The 19,137-nt window shown below is 43.3% G+C and overlaps 2 protein-coding genes across 5 annotated transcripts; one reads left to right on the forward strand and one right to left on the reverse strand.

Moving 5' to 3' along the window:
* Positions 1-804: 804 nt before the first annotated feature.
* CD3G (CD3 gamma subunit of T-cell receptor complex) lies at positions 805-12,785 on the reverse strand. Of its 3 annotated transcripts, none has more exons than XM_020886701.2 (7): positions 12,638-12,785; positions 9,042-9,065; positions 8,389-8,604; positions 7,706-7,837; positions 6,533-6,576; positions 5,666-5,730; positions 805-1,750 (listed from the first exon to the last, which is right to left on the reverse strand). In XM_020886701.2, the coding sequence occupies exons 1-6, from the start codon at positions 12,696-12,698 to the stop codon at positions 5,680-5,682; spliced, it is 528 nt and encodes a 175-aa protein (XP_020742360.2). In that variant the 5' UTR covers positions 12,699-12,785; the 3' UTR covers positions 805-1,750; positions 5,666-5,679. The 3 variants fall into 3 exon arrangements, with proteins under 3 accessions (XP_020742360.2, XP_020742359.2, XP_070329617.1); XM_020886700.2 differs by having other exon boundaries at positions 5,662-5,730; positions 12,638-12,782; XM_070473516.1 differs by lacking the exon at positions 805-1,750 and adding an exon at positions 4,205-4,724 and having other exon boundaries at positions 5,662-5,730.
* A 1,365-nt stretch (positions 12,786-14,150) lies between these two features.
* CD3D (CD3 delta subunit of T-cell receptor complex) lies at positions 14,151-18,528 on the forward strand. Of its 2 annotated transcripts, none has more exons than XM_070473518.1 (5): positions 14,151-14,294; positions 16,476-16,682; positions 17,115-17,246; positions 17,517-17,560; positions 17,797-18,528. In XM_070473518.1, the coding sequence occupies exons 1-5, from the start codon at positions 14,231-14,233 to the stop codon at positions 17,860-17,862; spliced, it is 513 nt and encodes a 170-aa protein (XP_070329619.1). In that variant the 5' UTR covers positions 14,151-14,230; the 3' UTR covers positions 17,863-18,528. The 2 variants fall into 2 exon arrangements, with proteins under 2 accessions (XP_070329619.1, XP_020742362.2); XM_020886703.2 differs by lacking the exon at positions 14,151-14,294 and adding an exon at positions 14,578-14,734.
* The last annotated feature ends 609 nt before the right edge of the window (positions 18,529-19,137 follow it).

Raw genomic sequence — 19,137 nt, forward strand, 5'->3', positions numbered from 1 at the left:
GAGTGTTTCTTCAGCATAATGAAAAAGTTATGAAAATGAGAGTGCTGATGGTTGCACAACATTGTGAATGTACCTAATGCCACTGAATGGTACACTTAAAAATGGTTAAAATGGTGTTTTACTTTATTTTAACACACACACAGACATGCACATGTACATACCAAATGTTGAGCAATCGCAGAGTGCCTATTATGTTCTAGTATTGTTTTAGCTCCTCAAGCTACAGTAGTGGAAAAAAAAAATACAAGTCTTCCTTTTTGGAGCTTACAATCTGGTGAGAGTGGAGCATTTAAAATCAATGTGCACAAGGTGGATTTTTCAAAATATAGTTCCAGAATAAGTGGGTTGCTGTGTGATTTAAAAGTTAGCCAATATATTAGACCTTTACACTTTGGATTAAATTAGTCCAAGATGGATCAGAGATTTAAATATTTAAACCAGGAAAATGCTAGAGGAATTATTGGGAGAAAATTTTTAAAAGAATAATCTTAGAATGGGAGAAGGCATTTTTAAATATGAAACAACCTAGAAGCCATAAAAGAACAGTGAATTCTACTACATGCAAATGTTTGTAAAATGTGTGTAGAAAACCAACCCTAAGTAAAGTCAAAATCCAAGTAACAACACTGTGAAAATAATGCAACTAATTTGAAATTTGCAACTAATATCAAAACAAAAGATCTAGTTTCCCAAATATGTAAAGGGTTGTTGCAAGTCAATAAGATGATCAAAGGATATGAACCTACATTTCATGAACAGGAAAAGCAAATGATTCACTCCCATTTTTAATGAGAAAAATGCAAATTAAAATTAAGCCAAGATTCATTTTAATTTATCTGATTTACAAAGTTGAAAAAGCTTAGTAGTGCACTTTTGGATTGTGTATGAAACAATAGGCACTCATTAGAATTATGTATTGGTCCAACCTCTATGAAGTTCAATTTGGCAATATTTCATTAAGTGACAGGTGAAGATACATTATGCTTCTGCAATTGCATTTATTTGTATTTGTTACAAATAGTCTTAATGTTCAAAATAACATTTATCGTTAGAACTAAAACTATAAAAACATCTTTGTGATCTTGGGTTTGGCAAGGATTTCTTAGAGATGACACCAAGTGTACAATCCATAAAAGAAAAAAAAGGGTAAAACAGATTTCAGCAAAATTAAAAACCTTTGCATTTCAAAAGACACCATTAAGAAAATGAAAAGACGAGTCACAGACTGGTAGATATATTTGCAAATCATATATCTGTTAAAAGACTTGTATTTGAAAATATATAAAAACTTTTACAATTCAATAGTAAGAAGAAAAACAAATAACTAAATTTTAAAAGTTTTGAATACACGCTTCATTAAAGATATGATGAGAATAGCCAATAAGCACATGAAAAGATGTTCAACATCGTTAGTCATTAGAGAATGCAAATTAAAGCCATAATAAGATACTCTTTTACATCCCCTAGAATGGCTACACTAAAAAAGATAGTAATGAATATTTGTGAGGATGAGGAGAAAGAGGAACCCCAATCACTTATCGCTGGTGGGAATGTAAAATGGAACAGCCAGTTTGGCAAACACTTTGGCAGTTTCTTAAACTGTTATAGATAAATTTACCATACCACCCAGCAATCCTTCACTCCTAGGTAGCAACCCAGAGAAATGAAAACATATGTCCACATGAAGACTTGGTGCGAGAATGTCCAGAACAGTGTATCGTATGATTCCATTTTTCCAGAAAAGGCAAATCTATAGAGACAGAAAAGAGATTAGTGACTGCCAACTGAGCTATGAGGGAAGCCCAGAAAAACAGCACAAGAAACCTTAAGAGACTGATGAAAATGGTTTAAACCTGGATTATGGTGATGGTTGTACAACTGGGAAAATTTGCTAAAAATTACTGAGAACAGGTGAAGTCATGTAAGGTGAGTGATTTTATAGCATGAAAATTATACCTCAGTACAATTTTTAAGAGCTTCCTTGGTGGCTCAGATAGTAAAGAATCTGCCTGTAAAGCAGGAGACCCGATTTGATCCCTGTGTCTGGAAGATAGCCTGGAGAAGGGAATGGCTACCTACTCCAGTATTCTTGCCTGGAGAATTCCATGGACAGAGGAGCCTGGAGGGCTAGAGTCTATGGGGTCACAAAGAGTTGGACATGACTGAGCAACTACGACTACTAAATGTTAAAAAATGACATTTCTACAGTCATTGTGGCATTGCAAGAGCAAAAGAACCAACTTAAACGTCCATCAGTAGAGGACTAGTTGAGAAAATTATAGGGGATCTGTCTAAAGTGGCTTTATTTTTTAAAAAAGGAGCTCCTTTGTATGTTGGTATGAAGTAGTCTTCAGATTTTATTGAGTAGGATAAAATTTTGAGAAGTGAAAGATGTATAAGGCAACATTTGTGTGAAAAATATGGGGAGAATAATAATGCACACTTGGAATTTGCTTGTATATGCCTAGAGTATCTCCAACATAGAGTATTTTTATATATCTTGTAAGACTGTATTGTTATTGTTCAGTTGCTCAGTCATGTCTGACTCTTTGCAACTCCACAGACTGCAGCATACCAGGCTTCCCTGTCCTTCACCATCTCTCAGAGCTTGTTCAAAATCATGTCTATTGATTCCATGATGCCATCCAACCATCTCATCCTCTATCATCTCCTTCTCCTCATGCCTTCAATCTTTCCCAGCGTAGGAGAGATTTCCTAATGAGTTGGCTGTTTGCATCAGGTGGCCAAGGTATTAGAGCTTCAGCTTCAGCATCAGTCCTTCCAATGAATATCCAGGATTGATTTCCTTTAAGATTGACTGGTTTGAACTCCATGCAGTCCAAGGGACTCTCAAGAGTCTTCTCCACCACCACAGTTCAAAAGCATCAATTCTTTGGTGCTCAGCCTTCTTTGTGGTCCAACTCTCACATCCATACTTGATGACTGGAAAAACCAGTCTTTGCTGGACCTTTGTTGGTAAAGGTCTCTGCTTTGCTCTGCTTTTTAATATGCAGTCTAGGTTTGTCATAGCTTTCCTAAGGAGCAAGTGTCTTTTAATTTCATGGCTGCAGTCACCATCTGCAGTGATTTTGGAGCCCAAGAAAATAAAGTCTATCACTGTTTCCATTGTTTCTCCATCTATTTGCCATGAAGTGATGGGATTGGATGCCATGATCTTAATTTTTTGAATGTTGAGTTCTAAGCCAGTTTTTTTGCTCTCCTATTTCACTTTCATCAAGAGGCTCTTCAATTCCTCTTTGCTTTCTGCTGTAAGGGTGGTGTCATATGCGTATCTGAGGTTATTGATATCTCTCCTTGCAATCATGGTTCTGGCTTGTACTTCATCCAGCCCAGCTTTTCATATGATGTACTCTGCATATAAGTTAAATAAGCAGGGTGACGATATACAGCCTTGACGTACTCCTTCCCAATTTTGAACCAGTCCTTTGTTCCATGTCTGGTTCTAACTGTTGCTTCTTGACCTGCATACAGGTTTTGCAGGAGGCAGGTAAGGTGGTCTAGTATTCCCATCTCTTGAAGAGTTGTCCACAGTTTGTTGTGATCCACAGTCAAAGACTTTAGCATAGTCAATGAAGCAGATGCTTTTTTCTGGGACTCTCTTGCTTTTTCTATGATCCACTGGAAGTTGGCAATTTCATCTCTGATTCCTCTGCCTTTTCTAAATCCAGCTTGAACATCTGGAAGTTCTCAGTTCACATACAGTTGAAGCCTGGTTTGGAGAATTTTGAGCATTACTTCGATAGTGTATGAAATGAGTGCAGTTGTACGGTAGTTTGAGCATTCTTTGGCATTGCCTTTCTTTGGGACTGGAATGAACACTGATCTTTTCCAGTCTTGTGACCACTGCTGAGTTTTCCATATTTTCTGGCATATTGAGTGCAGTACTTTAACAGCATCATCTTCTAGGATTTGAAATAACTCAACTGGAATTCCATCACCTCCACTAGCTTTGTTCATAGTGATGCTTCCTAAGGACCACTTGAATTCACATTCCAGGATGTCTGGCTCTAGGTGAGTGATCACACCATCATGGTTATCTGAATCATGAAGATCTTTTTTGTATAGTTCTTCTGTGTATTCTTGCCACCTCTTCTTAATATCTTCTGCTTCTGTTAGGTCCAAACTAATTTCTGGAAACTAGTATTATTGTTTGCCTCTGGAGAAAGCAACCGGGTGACTGGGTAGGGAGTGAGAGGGAGACCTATCACTGTGTATTTGAACTGTGTGAATTATGACTTACACAGAAAGTAAATAAAATTGTAAAAAAAGATATTCAAACAAAGGAGGTTGTTTGCCCTTTCCATTTTTCTTTTCTAGAAGAATTACTTCCAATAGGTGGCGCTCCTGAAACACCATACAAGTTTTGTTGTTCAGTCGCTGAGTTGTGTCCGACTCTTTGCAACCCTATGGACTGCTGCAAGGCAGGCTTCCCTGTCCTCCACCATCTCCCAGAGTTTGCTCAAGTTCATATCCATTGAGTTGGAGATGCTATCTAACCATCTCATCCTCTGCTGCCTTCCCCAGGCACCCAGTTACCCAGTTAATACAAGTTTTGCTTTTATTTTGAGAGAAGCCTAAATTTGCTCTGATGGCCTTTCTTCTCCATTTGGGGGAAGTATAGATTTAGGGCTGAAAATTTCTTTGCTAGGATTGCTCCAAAATGTATTGCTTTGTTTCTGAGAACTGGATAGAAGGGAAGACACCTGGATTTAAAAAAATGCAATTGGTTCAGAAAATCAAATAATGCTTGGGCCCTGTTTCCCTGGCTGAAGTTTTTGTTTGATTGAATCAGAACTTCTGATTGATTGGAAGATTAATATAGGTCTTTTTTCCCCCATATATATATATATATATATATATATATATAATTTTATCAATAAAATAATATTTTATATTTAATTATTAATAATATTTATTTTATCAATAATATATATATATATTTTATTGAAGTATAGTTGCCTTACAATGTTTCAGGTACACAGCAAGGTGATTCAGTTATACATATACACAAATATAACTTTTGAAATTATTTTCCATTACAGGTTATTACTATTACTTGGGCTTCCCTGGTGGCTCAGATGGTAAGGAATCTGCCTGGAATGTGGGAGAGACCTGGGTTCAATCCCTGGGTTGGGAAGATCCCCTGGAGGAGGGCATGGCAACCCACTCCCGTATTCTTGTCTGGAGAATCCTGTTGGACAGAGGAGCCAGGTGGGCTACAGTATATGGGTTGCAAAGAGTTGGACATGACTGAGCAACTGAGCACACAGCACAAACATACTATTTATATATGTGTATATAAAGTTTCCTACTATGCTTAATAAAGGCTTGAGAATTATAGATCAGTGATTCTTAACTAAGGGTGACTTTGCTCCTGAGGGGATATTTGCAGTATGTGGAGATATTTTTGTTGTCAGAACTTGGCAGTGCTACTGGCATCTGGCGGAGGGAGGCCAGGGATGCTGCTGTAAGTCCTACAATGCACAGGAGAGTCATCCCCCTCCCCCCAGGAAATTATCAGTCAACTCTCCCTACCCTCCCATCCTTATAGCTGCTTGGGGAAAGGAGATAGGCTTGGCAGTAGTCAGGAGGGCAGGTAGTGCAAAGGCACTTCCTTAGAATTAGTGTAGAAACACATACCTACTCTGAGTCTTGGGTTCAGTTCTTCCTCAGGTGGCTGTATTGGTCATCTTCCCGTTCCTTAAGGGGCTATAAAGGACATTTTATCATCATCCTCTATGAATTAATTTGATATGTATTTATTTTTTAATTAAAAAATTATAAAATTTTTTAGCTTTTACTTCCAATGTCTTTAATTTTTTTCACCTTTCTTCAGGTATATAGATTTATGTTTTTTGTCATTTTTTTAATGTTTAAGTTTTATTGGAATATAGTTGATTTACAATGTTGCGTTCATTTCAGGTATCAGCAAAGTGAGTCAGTTATAAGTTATAAGTCAGTTATAACATATATCCACTTTTCTTTTTTTAAGATTCTTTCCCATTTGGCCATCACAGAGTACTGCATAGCTTTCCCTGTGCTACACAGCAAGTTCTTATTAGTTGTCTATTTTAGATATAGTAGTGTGTAAATGTCAATCCCAGTATTCTAGTTTATCCCTCCTCACTTTTACTCCCTGGTAACCATAAGTTTTTTTTTTTCTACTGATGCATACTTACTGAGTGCTCTTTCTGGTCAAGGTTTTGGAGTGGTTTCTTTATGGTCCTGGGGGCAGACGAGGACAAGGATGGAGGGAGGTGCTGCATCTAGCTCTCTGTGTGGCCCCTAGTATGTTCTTCAGCTTTTCTCACTAGATCCTGACCTCAGTTTCTCCTGACCGTTCTCTTTGTTTCATCCATTCTACCCAAAGGGATAAGGATGCCATTGTCTGTTATGTCCTAAGCAGTTTTGGTTTACATAGTAACTTCCAAATAACTTGCCCACCCCACTCCCATTCCAAATTTTTACCACTACTAACTAGCAGTGTCTCTTTGATTTCATATTCACTTACCTGGTAGAGCTGGTCATTGTTCAACAGCGTCTGCTTGTCTGAAGCTGCACAAAAAAATAAACAAAATGTATGCATAAACAAGACAGAATGAATAATAAACTGGGCTATATTCTCCCAATGGAGTACTGAATAGCAATAAGAATTAGTGAAATACATCTACACACAACATTATGGATGGATCTCACAAGCATATTGTTGAGTGAAAGAAGCCACACACAAGAGTACTTCATGTGTGAGTCTATTTACATAAGGATCAAAACCAGGCAGAATGAATCAATGTTGTTACAAGTCAGGAGAGTGGTTGATTTGGGGACTAGGTAGAGGCTGGAAGTGACCCCAAGGATTAATTCACTTTCTTTAACTGGGTGCTGAATGCCTGTGTGTTTGCTTTGTTAAAAAAAATTTTGAGCTGTATATGTGTGAATCATGTACTTTTGTGAATGCAGGTTTTACTTAAATAAACAGATTTTTTAAAAGTACAGAGGACAGGGACTTCCCTGGTTGTCCAGTGGTTAAGAATCCATCTGTAAGTGCAGGGGACACAGTTTTGATCCCTGGTCTGGGAAGATCACACATGCCACTGAGCAAGTAAGCCTGCAAGCAGCAACTACTGAGCCTCTGTGCCCAGAGCCCATGCGCTGCAACTAGAGAAGCCGCCGCAATGAGAAGCCCTCGCGCTGCAGTGAAGAGTAGCCCTGCTTGCCACAACTACCAGAAGCCTGCATGCAGCAGTGAAGACCCACAGCCAAAAATAAACAAATAGGCAACATTAAATAAACAGTGAGTGATTTTTTAAAAAGTACAGAGGACAAATCAGAGAGAGTTGTATCCTGAAACAGGCAAATATGCTATGAAAACACCAAGGGTCCTTTTCCTTCTGCCTTTAGAGTCAGAGCCTCACTGGACCATGCTCATCAGCAACACGTGCCAACCCAGCCTCTTCTATTAGGTCTCTTTTGGTAGGAAGGAGGCCGAGGGTCCCAGATGGCCTCAGCTCTCATCTAAGAACATTGTTTTTTGTTTGTTTTTTGATTTATTTGGCTGCACCGGGTCTTACTTGTGGCATGTGGGATCTAGTTGCCTGACTGTGGATCAAACTCTGGCCGCCTGCACTGGGAGCTCGGAGTCTTAGCCACTGGACCACCAGGGAAGTCCCTAGGAACATTCTTTTACCTCTTGACTGGCGAGCTTCTTCCTGTCCAGCGATGAAGTAGACCCCAACAGCAAGGAGGAAAATGCTGACGATTTCAGTGAAGATAAAGCCAACCACAGTGGCTGGATTCAGTTCAATGCAGTTCTGACACACTGTGGGGAGAGGGAAGGACAAGAGTTCCTTCAATTCTGGAGTTTTTTCTCGAGATAATATTTCTGTCCAGGGCAGCAGGCCTCTCTGTGGGTGGTATGGCAAGGGAATTGCCTGGAAGATCCTTGGACTAAGAACTCAATGCTTTTCGATGTTCCTCTATTGTGCAGGAGTCCTGGGGAAATCCATGTGGTTTTACTACCAGCAACTATTGAAATAAAAGGAAGACCATATCCCATTCTCCATGCTACAGTCACTCAACTTGTAATCTCCCATCTCTTTTACCTATCCTAACTTGGTTTATATAAACTGCCGACCCTCTAAGCAGTGGGGCCTACCCAAAGGTGAGCCAGGCTTTATAAGAGAGGCTATGCTTTTTCAAAATGTTGGGGGAACTGCTTTGTTAAATTTTTTAAAAAGTAAGCTGAGATTAAGAAAGCTGACTCTTACATTACTGTTTAGCATCTATGTCTATACCCACCCTAGACAAGAAGCTCACCAGAGCAGCCGGTACTGCTTAATTTCACAAAAGCAAACCAAAGGGGATACGTACTTCTATAATATATTTGGAGTGATTTTGAACTGTTATTTGATCCTTCACATTTATATATCCCTCGAGGGTCTTTGGTACTACTTCCAAGATTCCAAGTACGTTTATCTGTGTTTCCAGAACTTATGTCCTCCATATCTTTAAACCATGTGACCTTCTTTTCATTCGTGTCACAAATCAGAATTACGGAACCATCTTCTCGATTGTCATCCACTTTTACTGAAAAAGGAAATGTCTGTTAAGATCTTGCCTCTGAAATTCTCCCTGTCTCGGGGTGCACATGATTCACATGGGAATCTGGTTAGGATTCCAGGTTCTATTCAATAGTTCTGGGGAAGCACTGAGAGTTGGCATTTCTAACACACTCCCAGGTGAAGCCAATGCTGTTGATTCATAGGTGGTGCTTTGAGTAATGCCTAGCTGCTAGGGACCCGTTTCTCCTCCAAGCACAAGACAATGAATTGTTTAGCTCCAGGAAAGCCAGGGAGGTCAAGACTGGCCACTGATTTGGTTAACAATGGAAGGGTTTGCTCTCTAGCCTTTATCATCCCATCCCTTCTAAGCTGTTCATTTGCTCCCATAGGACTGCTGTTGTGAGAGGCCATATTTTCATGAATTTCCCCAGTTTGATGATAGAAAGCAGCCATTTCCCCTACCTTCTTTCACCTGGGCCATAGTACCTGTAGAGACAGAAGACAGAGGATCAGTTGGGCATGGAGTCCTTCAGATCTCCTGATGTATCATTTCCACAGTCATTTGAGGCCAAGATGAAGAGAGAGACCCTAATCCATGTGAGTGACAGTATCTGTACTTATTTCCCTGGATGGTAGCCTAAACCACCAAACTGAATTTAGGGTGTTGTATGACAAAGAATTTGTCTAGTCTTTGTTCTGGGCTTCTGGGAGGGAGTTTCTCAATGCTTGGAATTTTATGAATGAGAGGATTGCATTTGTGATTCTTGGTGGACCCTTGGATCACATATGAATTTATGTTAAAGAGATGACTCAGGATGGGACAGGTCAAGACCAAACATGTGATTAGAGAATTGGGACTTTGAGCTCTAGGAAGTGGAGGAGGGACTGGATATTGAGTTCAGTCACATGATCAATGATTCAATCAATCGTGCCTATGTGATGAAATCCCAGGGAAAACTCAGTGGCATTTCCTAGTTGGTGAACATATCAACATGCCAGGAGATTGATGTATTTTAATTCTGGAAGGAAAAAGCATGGAACCTCTGTGTTCAGGATCCTCCCAGACTTCACTCTATGTGTCTCTTCATTTGTCTAGATCTAATTTTTTTTAATAATAAAACTGTACTAGTGAGTATAGGGCTTTCCTGAGTTCTGTGAGCTGTTCTAGCAAATTCTGAGGGGGTTCTTGGGAATTCTCCAGATTTGTAGGCTGTTCATCAGAAGTGTGGGTGGTCTGGGGATCCCTGAACCAGTGCCTCCCTTTTAAAGTGAAGATAGTCTTTTTGGGGGCTATGCCCTTCACCTTTGGGGTCTGATCCCAACTCTGGATGGTTAGCATTGCGCAATTGTATTGCACTATAGGTAAGGGTATTGCCTGTACAGTGTGGAATGCTCTGCTCCTTTAGCAGCTAAAGCCTTGGGAAAGATTGGGTGTGTACTAGCTGAAGTCTTTTAGAGCAGAATTACTTCTATACTGTTCAGTTTTGGTGATCCATTTTTGTGTGTGTGTGTAAATCCTGAATGTCCCGAAGGAGTTAGCCACTACACAGCCCTCAAATCTGTCTCAAAACTCAGAGTAGTAGAGTTGCATGCTAGACATACTATAGAGAGCCAGCACCGGAGTTCAATTCAATTGGATTTAATCCAAACACTTACCGATCACTATTATGTGCCTGACATGAATAAGAAGTGTGGAAGAAAAGGGTGGTAATACAAATAACTAGTTGTTGCTTCTGAAGAGTTTACAGTGAAGTGGAAAATAACCCACAAATGTAATAAATGTAATAGTACTTATAAATTATCATTTAGTACTTGTATAAATGCATATGGAAAGGGGTAGAAAGTATTGATTTTGGCCAAGGGTGAGGGGACAGGGAAAGCTTGACAGAGACGATAGCAGTCTTAGAACTTCACACAGAGTTGAACTGAACTGTTTATGAATACCACTTAGCACAGTGCCTGAAACGTGGTAGGAGCATTATATGTTTTGAATGAAAGTATGAATGGATAAATGAAAAAAAAAATAACAAGACAAAGAGTTAAGCAGATTTCTAACTAGCTCTTCTCCCCAGCAACCTGGTCACTGTGAGAGGAACAAAGTGTCCCCTCATTCTAATCCTGATACCATAGAAAAGACAGTACAATTGATTGCTGACATTTAAAATTTTGATTGTCTGAATTCTAGTTCCTTCTAGGACTTGAGGACTCATGTAGCCAAATTTCCTAGGTTGATGGGTGAGAGATCTGAGCCCAGAGGGAAGAGGCATCGTCAAGTTCACCTGGCGCATTGGTGACTGAGCTGCACACAGAACTCAGGTTTCTACGGCTCAGTCTGGGGCTTTTTTTGCTCGACAGGAATAGCTGCTACACAGGCTTTCAGCACTGCCCCTCACCCGTGTTGTCTTCAGCTGGCTCTTTCTCTATTCCTCTCAGAAATAATTCTAAACTCCAACGTCTCTTCTAGTCCCCCACTCAGTCATCACCAGCTCCATTTCAGCAGGTCACATTGCTGCCCACTTAGTTCATTGAAAACACAGATGCTGTAATGGGTCTTTCTTCTGCAGCTTCTTTTCCATCCACAAGCCTCTCCAAGGCTGGAGCCATTGCACTTCTTCCTCCTAGTCTCAGAGGGTGAGACTGCCTTGTGCTGTGTCCTTGATCCCACTCTTGCAGCCTTTCAGTGTCAGTTCCAGGGCCTCCCTCTACTCACTGTCTTCTCCTTTAGCTTGGAAATGTGCTCAAGTTTCTTTCACACACACGCAAATTTCTTCTTAGAGTCTGCTACTTCTCCACTTACCACTCAGCCTCTCCAGCCTTCTCATCCAAACTTCTTTAAAGAACATTTTACACTTGCTGCTCTTTCCCCACCTTGCCCTCCACCTTCTACTCATTTCCATTTGGCTTCCACTCACACTACCTCACTTAAACTCTTTGAAGTCATCCATGACCTTTGTTTTGCCAAATCCCACAGACTTGAACTTTTAAATATATTCTTCTATCAGTGGATGTATCTTTAGCATTTCATACTCTTGGTGATTCTCTCCTTCTGGAAATTCTCTACTCTCTTGGTTTCTATGGAATTGCACTCACCAATTACATCAGTTCTTTGATCATTCCTTTATCTCTTTCCTGACATTTTTTTTTCTCTAACTTTCCTTAACAGTGATATCCTCACAGTTTCATCCTCAATCTCCTCTTCCTCACATCTCACATAATACTTGAATGATGTCAACAACTTTAAATGCCTAAAGTCCATATTCCAGGCATCGACCCAGTTCATCCACTTCCTACTGTATTTGCAAATGAATATTCGTACAAGTACCCTATATTGCGCGTTATACTCAGTCTGGAAATGTTGAAACTTATCACTTCAATCAGACTATGAGCTCATGGGGGCAGGTTATTATTTACCTTTTAGTTAGTTAGTTAGTTAGTTAGGTCGCTCAGTCGTGTCCGACTCTTTGCGACCCCATGGACTGTAGCCCACCAGACTCCTCCATCCATTGGATTCTCCAGGCAAGAATACTGGAGTGGGTTGCCACTTCCTTCTCCAGGGGGTCTTCCTGACCCAGGAATCGAACCCGGGTCTCCCGCATTGCAGGCAGATGTTTTAACCTCTGAGCCACCATATTCTCTTTATAGCCTGATACATACTAGGATCGACCTCACGCATATTTGTTGACCAGCTGACCAACCAAGTGAGTGAATGCTCTATGAGTCTACTCTTAGCTGGAGCTCTGAGTTAAGGAATAAAAACTGTTTCTCTTTAGGCTCCTGGCCTGTGCCCTTTGGGCTACATTCAAACCTAAGATGGCGGCATCCGGGTCCTCTCTCAAGTCAGTAAGTCCTCTGTTTTGATTTCTTAAGAGACAAGCACTCCACCTCTCCCATGGAACACTGTTTCTCTCTAGCAAATAAACTTCATTTTTGCCCTTCCTTCTTTGAACTTTAGGGTGACATCTCAAGGTTAGGGGATCCCAATACTCTTGTCCCCCTGGTGATGGGCTTCTTCCCTTGAGCCCTTCTCTGGACTGTCAGACCCCCTAGCTAGCCCTTACCTTGAAGAAGAGTGACAGCCAGGATGAGGGCAGCCAGACGCTTCCCCTGCTCCATATCCATCTCTGTTCTCCGCAGAAGCACAGAGCGGCCCCCAGCAGCCAGCCAGCCAGCCTGTGCTAGCAGCTAGCCTGGCCCCGCCCAGCATCCTTAGGGCTGAGGCCCCTGTGAGCCTCCACCCTCGGCGGCTAGAGTGGGCAGGGTGGGGGCAGGGCTCAGGAGGGCTGCAGGTGCAGACGCCTCTGACTTTCCGTTGGGGAGAGGAGTGTGGGAGGTGGAGGGGAGGGAGCGGGACAGAGTGCTGGATTTCCATCTCAGAGACTCAAGCGCCCTTGGGTGCGGGGTGGGAGGTGGCCTGGGCCCCTTTCTTCATGAGGACGATAAACACTTCCGCCATCATCTGTTACTTGGAGCTCAGCCAGTTGTTGCCTGTTGCTAGCTGTTGTTGTTATTACTGATGAACTTAGCTGGGAACCCTTAGGTGCTTAGGGCTGGAGCTCTGAACAGAGAGCCACCTCAGTCCAGGGATTTTTTTTCACTGCTCTTCGAAGATGAGATCATCAAAGTGGTGCCTGCCTGGAAAGGAATAGGTAGGATTATTCCTCCAGGACAGGAAATGCATTTCTAGGGACAGAGGCCTCAGCTGAATTCCCAGGATCTCAGGCCCCTCAGCCAGTTAGCCAGTGAATCAACAAAAACATACAGAGCTCTCATCAGGTGTTTGGAAAACAGAAGCCAGCAATGCATGTAGAATCTCTACCCTTGGGTAAAGTATGGTCTAACTGCAGCAGTGTAGACAGTTTTGGATCTCCATATCCCAAGCGGAAAAACACCATTTGTCTCCTGGGGAAGCTCAATTGTGCCTGCGACTTAATCATATTGCTATTATTATTTTTAACATGTATTTATTTATTTGGCTGCACAGGTCTTAGTTGCAGCACGTGGAATCTTTGGTTTTCTTCGTGGCCTGTGAACTCTTAGCTGTGGTGTGTGGGATCTAGTTCCCTGACCAGGGACTGAACCCAGGCCCCCTGCATTGGGAGTCTTAGCCACTGGGCCATAAGAGAAGTCCCAATTATATTGTTATTAATAACTCTTACTTAGCACATGTGAAGTGTCAGTATTAAGCGTTAATTGCTCAGTCATGTCCGACTCTTTGCAGCCCCACGAACTGATGTCCTCCATGCTTCTCTGTCTATGAGGTTCTCCAAGCAAGAATACTGGATATGGATTGCCATTCCCTTCTCTGGAGGATCTTCCCGACCCAGGGACTGAACCTAGGTCTCCTGCATTGCAGGCAGATTCTTTACTGTTTGGGCTACAGGGAAGTCCTATGAAGTGTCAGGCACCATACAAACATTCTGTTTGAATTATTTTCATCATACTGAGGGAGTTAGTCTCTGGAGAATTCTGTGACTGGCACAGACCCAGCAGGTAGACAGTATTGGAGCCAGGATGCAAATCTCTCATTATCGGGCCCCTAAAGGCCAACCTCCCGCTGATAAGAAGCTACTTAGTCTGGTACCCCAGGAGGCCCAAGAAAGAGCTTGGGCAGGGTCCCAAGAAAGACCAGAAAAGGGAGGAACCTAGCTGGTATGGCTTATAGAATGGGATTCACAGCTTCTATCAAGGGTTTTGAGAAGTGGCAGTTTTCAGATGGTGAGTAAATGTAATCATGTTGCTGACAGGAACTGAGTTTCTTATTTTTTGTCAGCAACTCAAGAAAGGACACTCTGAATCTCCTACTTCCTAGAAGTCCCGGCATCCTTTTCCATAGCCTCTGCTTCCAGCTTCTACCCCACCCCCACACTCCATACTCTGAGAGAGAGCGATTTGCAGCTGCTTCTTTCCTACCCCACCCCCAGCCTACCTCTACCCCAGCCGCTCCTGTCACCAACAGCAGACAGAGAAATAGGCGTTTTCTAGTCCCTCCCCCACCCTTTACTTTTTCCGGGTACCCGCGAGTCAGTTGGGGAAAGGCAGCTTTAACCCCGGCTGATAGTCTGTGGCCTGTGTCTGTCTCCTGGATGAGTTCTGTTGGGAGATGGAGCACAGCAGGTTTCTCTCTGGCCTGATACTGGCTGCCCTTCTCTCCCAAGGTAAGGCTTCTTCGAGGGCGCCGGGGCATCGTGGGGAAGGGACCTGGGAGGGACATGACCACCTGGAATGAGGTCCATTTGAAAGCGCCTCAGTACACCAGTGTTGTCAAGGAGGGCCGTGTTGGGATGTAGCACAGGGTCTGGGAAGCACAGGCTCTTGGCTTTGACTGACTCTAACTAGGGGGGCATCTTGGCCTTCAGTATCTCTCTGAAGACCTCAGGCCAGAGATCTATAGGAAGTTTTGTAGTAGGTGTGCGCCTGAGCCTAGGGCTGGTAATGGGAGCTTTGTTCCATCTAGGGTAGATAGCCTCCGGGGTCCAGGACTCCAGGTCATGTGGACACCATTACATCACCACCTGGGGCCATGGCCCAGCACTCAGGGAAATGCTTTAAGAGAAGTTCAATTGCGGCTGAGCAGGAGTGAGGGCGGATTTGGGGTGATAGAATGACGCACTCAGCCCAGTTTGCATGGTTTTAAAACTGAGAGTCTGATGTTCCAGGAATTCCCTCAGTTCCAGGCAAACCGGGATGAGTGGGTTACCCTAGTAGTCAGCTTCTTTGGGAGAGTCAGGATTTCCACTGGAAATGGATCCCCAAGGAAGACATGAGTGTATGATGTGCAGCATCTGATGTACATGTGTCTCCCTGAGAATATATGCATGCTTTCTCGACAGGCACAAGGAATGGCTCTGTGGGGGATTTTCTAAAAGATGCTCTTCTATCCAAATTGGTAACTGACTATGAATCTCAGGGACAATGTAGATTCCACTTTTCCCTGGGATTGGAGATATACATTCCAGTGCCTCTGTGGGCTGTGGAGATGTTCTTAGTCAATAGCAATTCAGTGGTCCTAGAAAGATGCTGTGCATACATCCAGCCCTTGACTTGACTTGACTTGTGTGGAGCCCCAAGAAAGGATTCAATTAAAAAAAGTTTTTTTCTGACCCTCTCCCCCAAGCATGGGTAGAACAACTAGAAATCTTTACATGGGATTTGCCTTAGGTCCCCTTTTGGACCATTGGAATGGTAATTCATATTAGCTTCCCTCCTACCCCCAGCCATCACTGGCCCTGGAAAAGGCTTTGGTAGTACCATTCTCTGGGCAGTGGTTGACCATGAGTGAGGAGGAGGGAAAGAGGATGAGAAGTTGATGATGGAGTGTGGCAGGTGGCTAGGAAGTAGAATTAGAAGTTTTCTTAGAGAAAAAAAATGTGGACATCTCCAATTGAGAACCATTCTTCTGCCTTTCAATATCTCTTGGGTGTTTTAGCATTCTGGGCTCCCTTCCTACTTCTATTCAGTGATATGAACACATTTCCATGAAGGTTTTGGATTAACCCAACTCCATGATTTTCTTTTTTGCTCTGTGTTCATCAGGGCCTGTCCTCTATTTGGATTGCATCATCATGTCCTCTCTTTTTTTAATTGGAGTATAATTTCTTTACAATGCTGTGTTAGTTTCTGTTGTATGATGAAGTGAATCAGCTATATGCCTATATATGTCCCCTCCCTCTTGGCCTTCCCTACCACCCCCCACTCACTGTGTCCTTCTTGGTCTCTGCAGTTTGTGGGGTACCTGCTGAAGCCTTTCTCTTGTGACTTCGGTCTCTCTCAGCAGAAACCTTGAACTGTTCTAGACTTGGATAGTGGTCCTTCTTAAGTAATGAGCCTCAGCAGAACAGTGGTCTGGTTGGTGCAGACTAAAGAGCTTGCTCCAATTGTGGTATTTTTTTTCCTTAGTGAATCCTGGCGGTCTAAAACTGACGGAAATAGAGGACAAAGTAATTTTGAAATGCAATTCCAGCATCACAGTGCTACAAGGAACAGCAGGACAGGAGCTGTCAGGCAATAAAAGTCTGGACTTAGGAAAACGTATCCAGGACCCAAGAGGAATGTATCAGTGCGGCAGTGAAAATGCCAAATCTACTCTGCAAGTATACTTTCGAAGTATGTGCTTCCAGGATCCTTTGGGGGTGGAATAGGTGGGGGCATCTGGACATGAGAACTTCCTAGCTGGAGGGAGCTCTAGTGCACCGATTTGTGCTCTCAACAAACTGGCCTGCTCTTGTAAGGGTATGAGCCAGATTTTGAAGCCTTGAGTGGGAAAGAGCTTAATGGTAAAAGAGCAATAGTAGTCTTGTGACCCAAGCAGTAGGGGCTTGGTCTGGAGCCTGGTTGGCTTACTGCCTTTTTTAAGCCTACAAACCTGAGACTACTTCTTGGACTGAAGGTTAAAGGTGGATGTAGCAATGCTCTTGGCAGGCTTTTTTCCAAGTTTGGGTCTTGATATGAGAGCTCCTGGGGCTGCCCTAAGAGGCAGAGATGGTTCCCTGATCTTGAAGACCCGCCCCTTCTCTTCCGGCCTCGCTTCCCCCACAGTGTGCCAGAACTGTGTGGAGCTGGACTCGGCCACCCTGGCAGGCATCGTCATCACTGACATCATTGCCACTGTACTCCTTGCTTTGGGTGTCTACTGCTTTGCTGGACATGAGACTGGAAGATTCTCCAGGGGTAGGTAGAAGGGACAGACCATGTGTATGTTGTGGCTGTGTGTGTGTACCTGCTAAGGAATTGGGCTGGCATTGGGTTGTGCCTCATCTGGGCTTCACCATTGCAATCTCCTAAGGACTCCTATAACTGGTTACTGACAGAACTTGGGTGCCCACAAAGCTCATGCAGGCTTCTGAGGGTGTTTGTAGCTGCGGTCTCCCGGCAGCATTCATGGGCCTCACTGTGCCACCTCTTTGGCCCTTGCTGACTGTCTTTCTCTGGGTCTTCTAGCTGCTGACACTCAAGTTCTGATGGGGAATGACCAGCTCTATCAGGTGAGTCCTGAGGGGAGAAAGATGAGAATGGGGGAAGGAGCGAGTGGGAATGGAGAGCCTGACAGTATGTTTAAGTGTGTGTGTGTGTGTGTGTGTGTGTGTGTGTGTGTGTGTGAAGGTCCTAGTGGGGAATTCATCACTGGAGAGTCCCATGAGCTCTCATCTCTGGGTTCTGCTGGGGTTCCCCATGGGAGAGTTCTGACCCTGCCTCTCTGTTCCCCTTTCTCATCTCTTAGCCCCTTCGAGACCGCAATGATGCTCAGTACAGCCGTCTTGGTGATAAGTGGGCTCGGAACAAATGAACCTGAGGCTGGTGGCTTCTAGGCACATCAGTTATCAACTGGACCATCTTTCCTTGCTCAGTCAAGAAAGATGTCCTCCTCTGCTTAGCAGGTGCCTGGATTTTTGAAGGTTCCTGGGCATGGCATGGCAGTGCTGCCCACCTGTGTCCTTCCTTCATGACTTCCGTCCTCTGCCCGCCATGGACTGTGTGATGGGTGACCTCTCACCATACCCTGGCCCATTGGTGTTTCTGTCCCACTGGTGGGCTCCCTGGATGCAGGACCAGCCTGCTGCACTCTCTTGGCTCCAGTCCCCTGTTACAATCCTTCTACAGCTTTGACTTCCTCACCACAGGCGAGGGTGGGCTGCTGTCTTTATGTACACAGCCACAAAGAAGTTTCCATGACATCACAAGCGGAGGTAGCAGAGACATCGAGGGCCCTGGGGAATCACTTCTAATCAAGGCTCTGAGAATGTGTAGGACAAAGTCCCGCTTCTGCTAAGTGGCTGGCCCTGGCTTTATGATCCCTGTGGACTGGTAGGCACCAACTATGCGGAGGTTTCAGTCAAGGCCTCTTTAGTACCCATTTCCCTGTATAGAAGGTACCATTCTGTTTTCTTTCCCCAGAACCTGTCCCTGCTCCGCCCTGCCTTCTGCATAATAAACTGGCATCAGAACCTCTTCATCAGTTAAAACATATGATCTTTTTCCACCCACTTGGAAAGCTGGAGTCTGAGACTGGGTGGGGAATTGGGATATTTTCAATAGACGTCATCTTTAGTCATTGGGTTAGTATTTGTTCTGAAACTTTGGGATTTATTTTAAAAATACAGTGACTTCCCTGGCAGTCCAGTGGTTAAGATTCTGCGCTTCCAATGCAGGGGGCCTCGGTTCAATCCCTGGTTGGGAAACTAAGATCCTGCATACTGCAAAGCCAAAAAAAAATTTAAGCACAACTTGAAAAAAAAAAAATACACACTTGGATCCCACTTGGGAACATACTTGGGTCTCCAGGTAATTCTGAAGCAGCTCCAATTCAAAGACTCTCTGGTTTAGAGGAAGAATTGAAGCCACTTCTTATTTTGTGTCTTTTATGCCCATTCCTGTCTACCACGGGTGGGAAACCCGCTTTCTATTCTCTGTGTAAGAGTAATTCAAGGAACTTCAGGGCAGTTTAATGAGAGCGGGAGTTTCTTAGGCCGGGGTTCCCAAAAGAGAAAATTATTAACAACCACATAGCCAGAGATCTGGATAATTCTTCCCTATCTCCTTTAGATACATACAGACTCTGACT

Source organism: Odocoileus virginianus, chromosome 10 (genome assembly GCF_023699985.2).
Source record: "Odocoileus virginianus isolate 20LAN1187 ecotype Illinois chromosome 10, Ovbor_1.2, whole genome shotgun sequence".
NCBI classification, from domain to species: domain Eukaryota; kingdom Metazoa; phylum Chordata; class Mammalia; order Artiodactyla; family Cervidae; genus Odocoileus; species Odocoileus virginianus.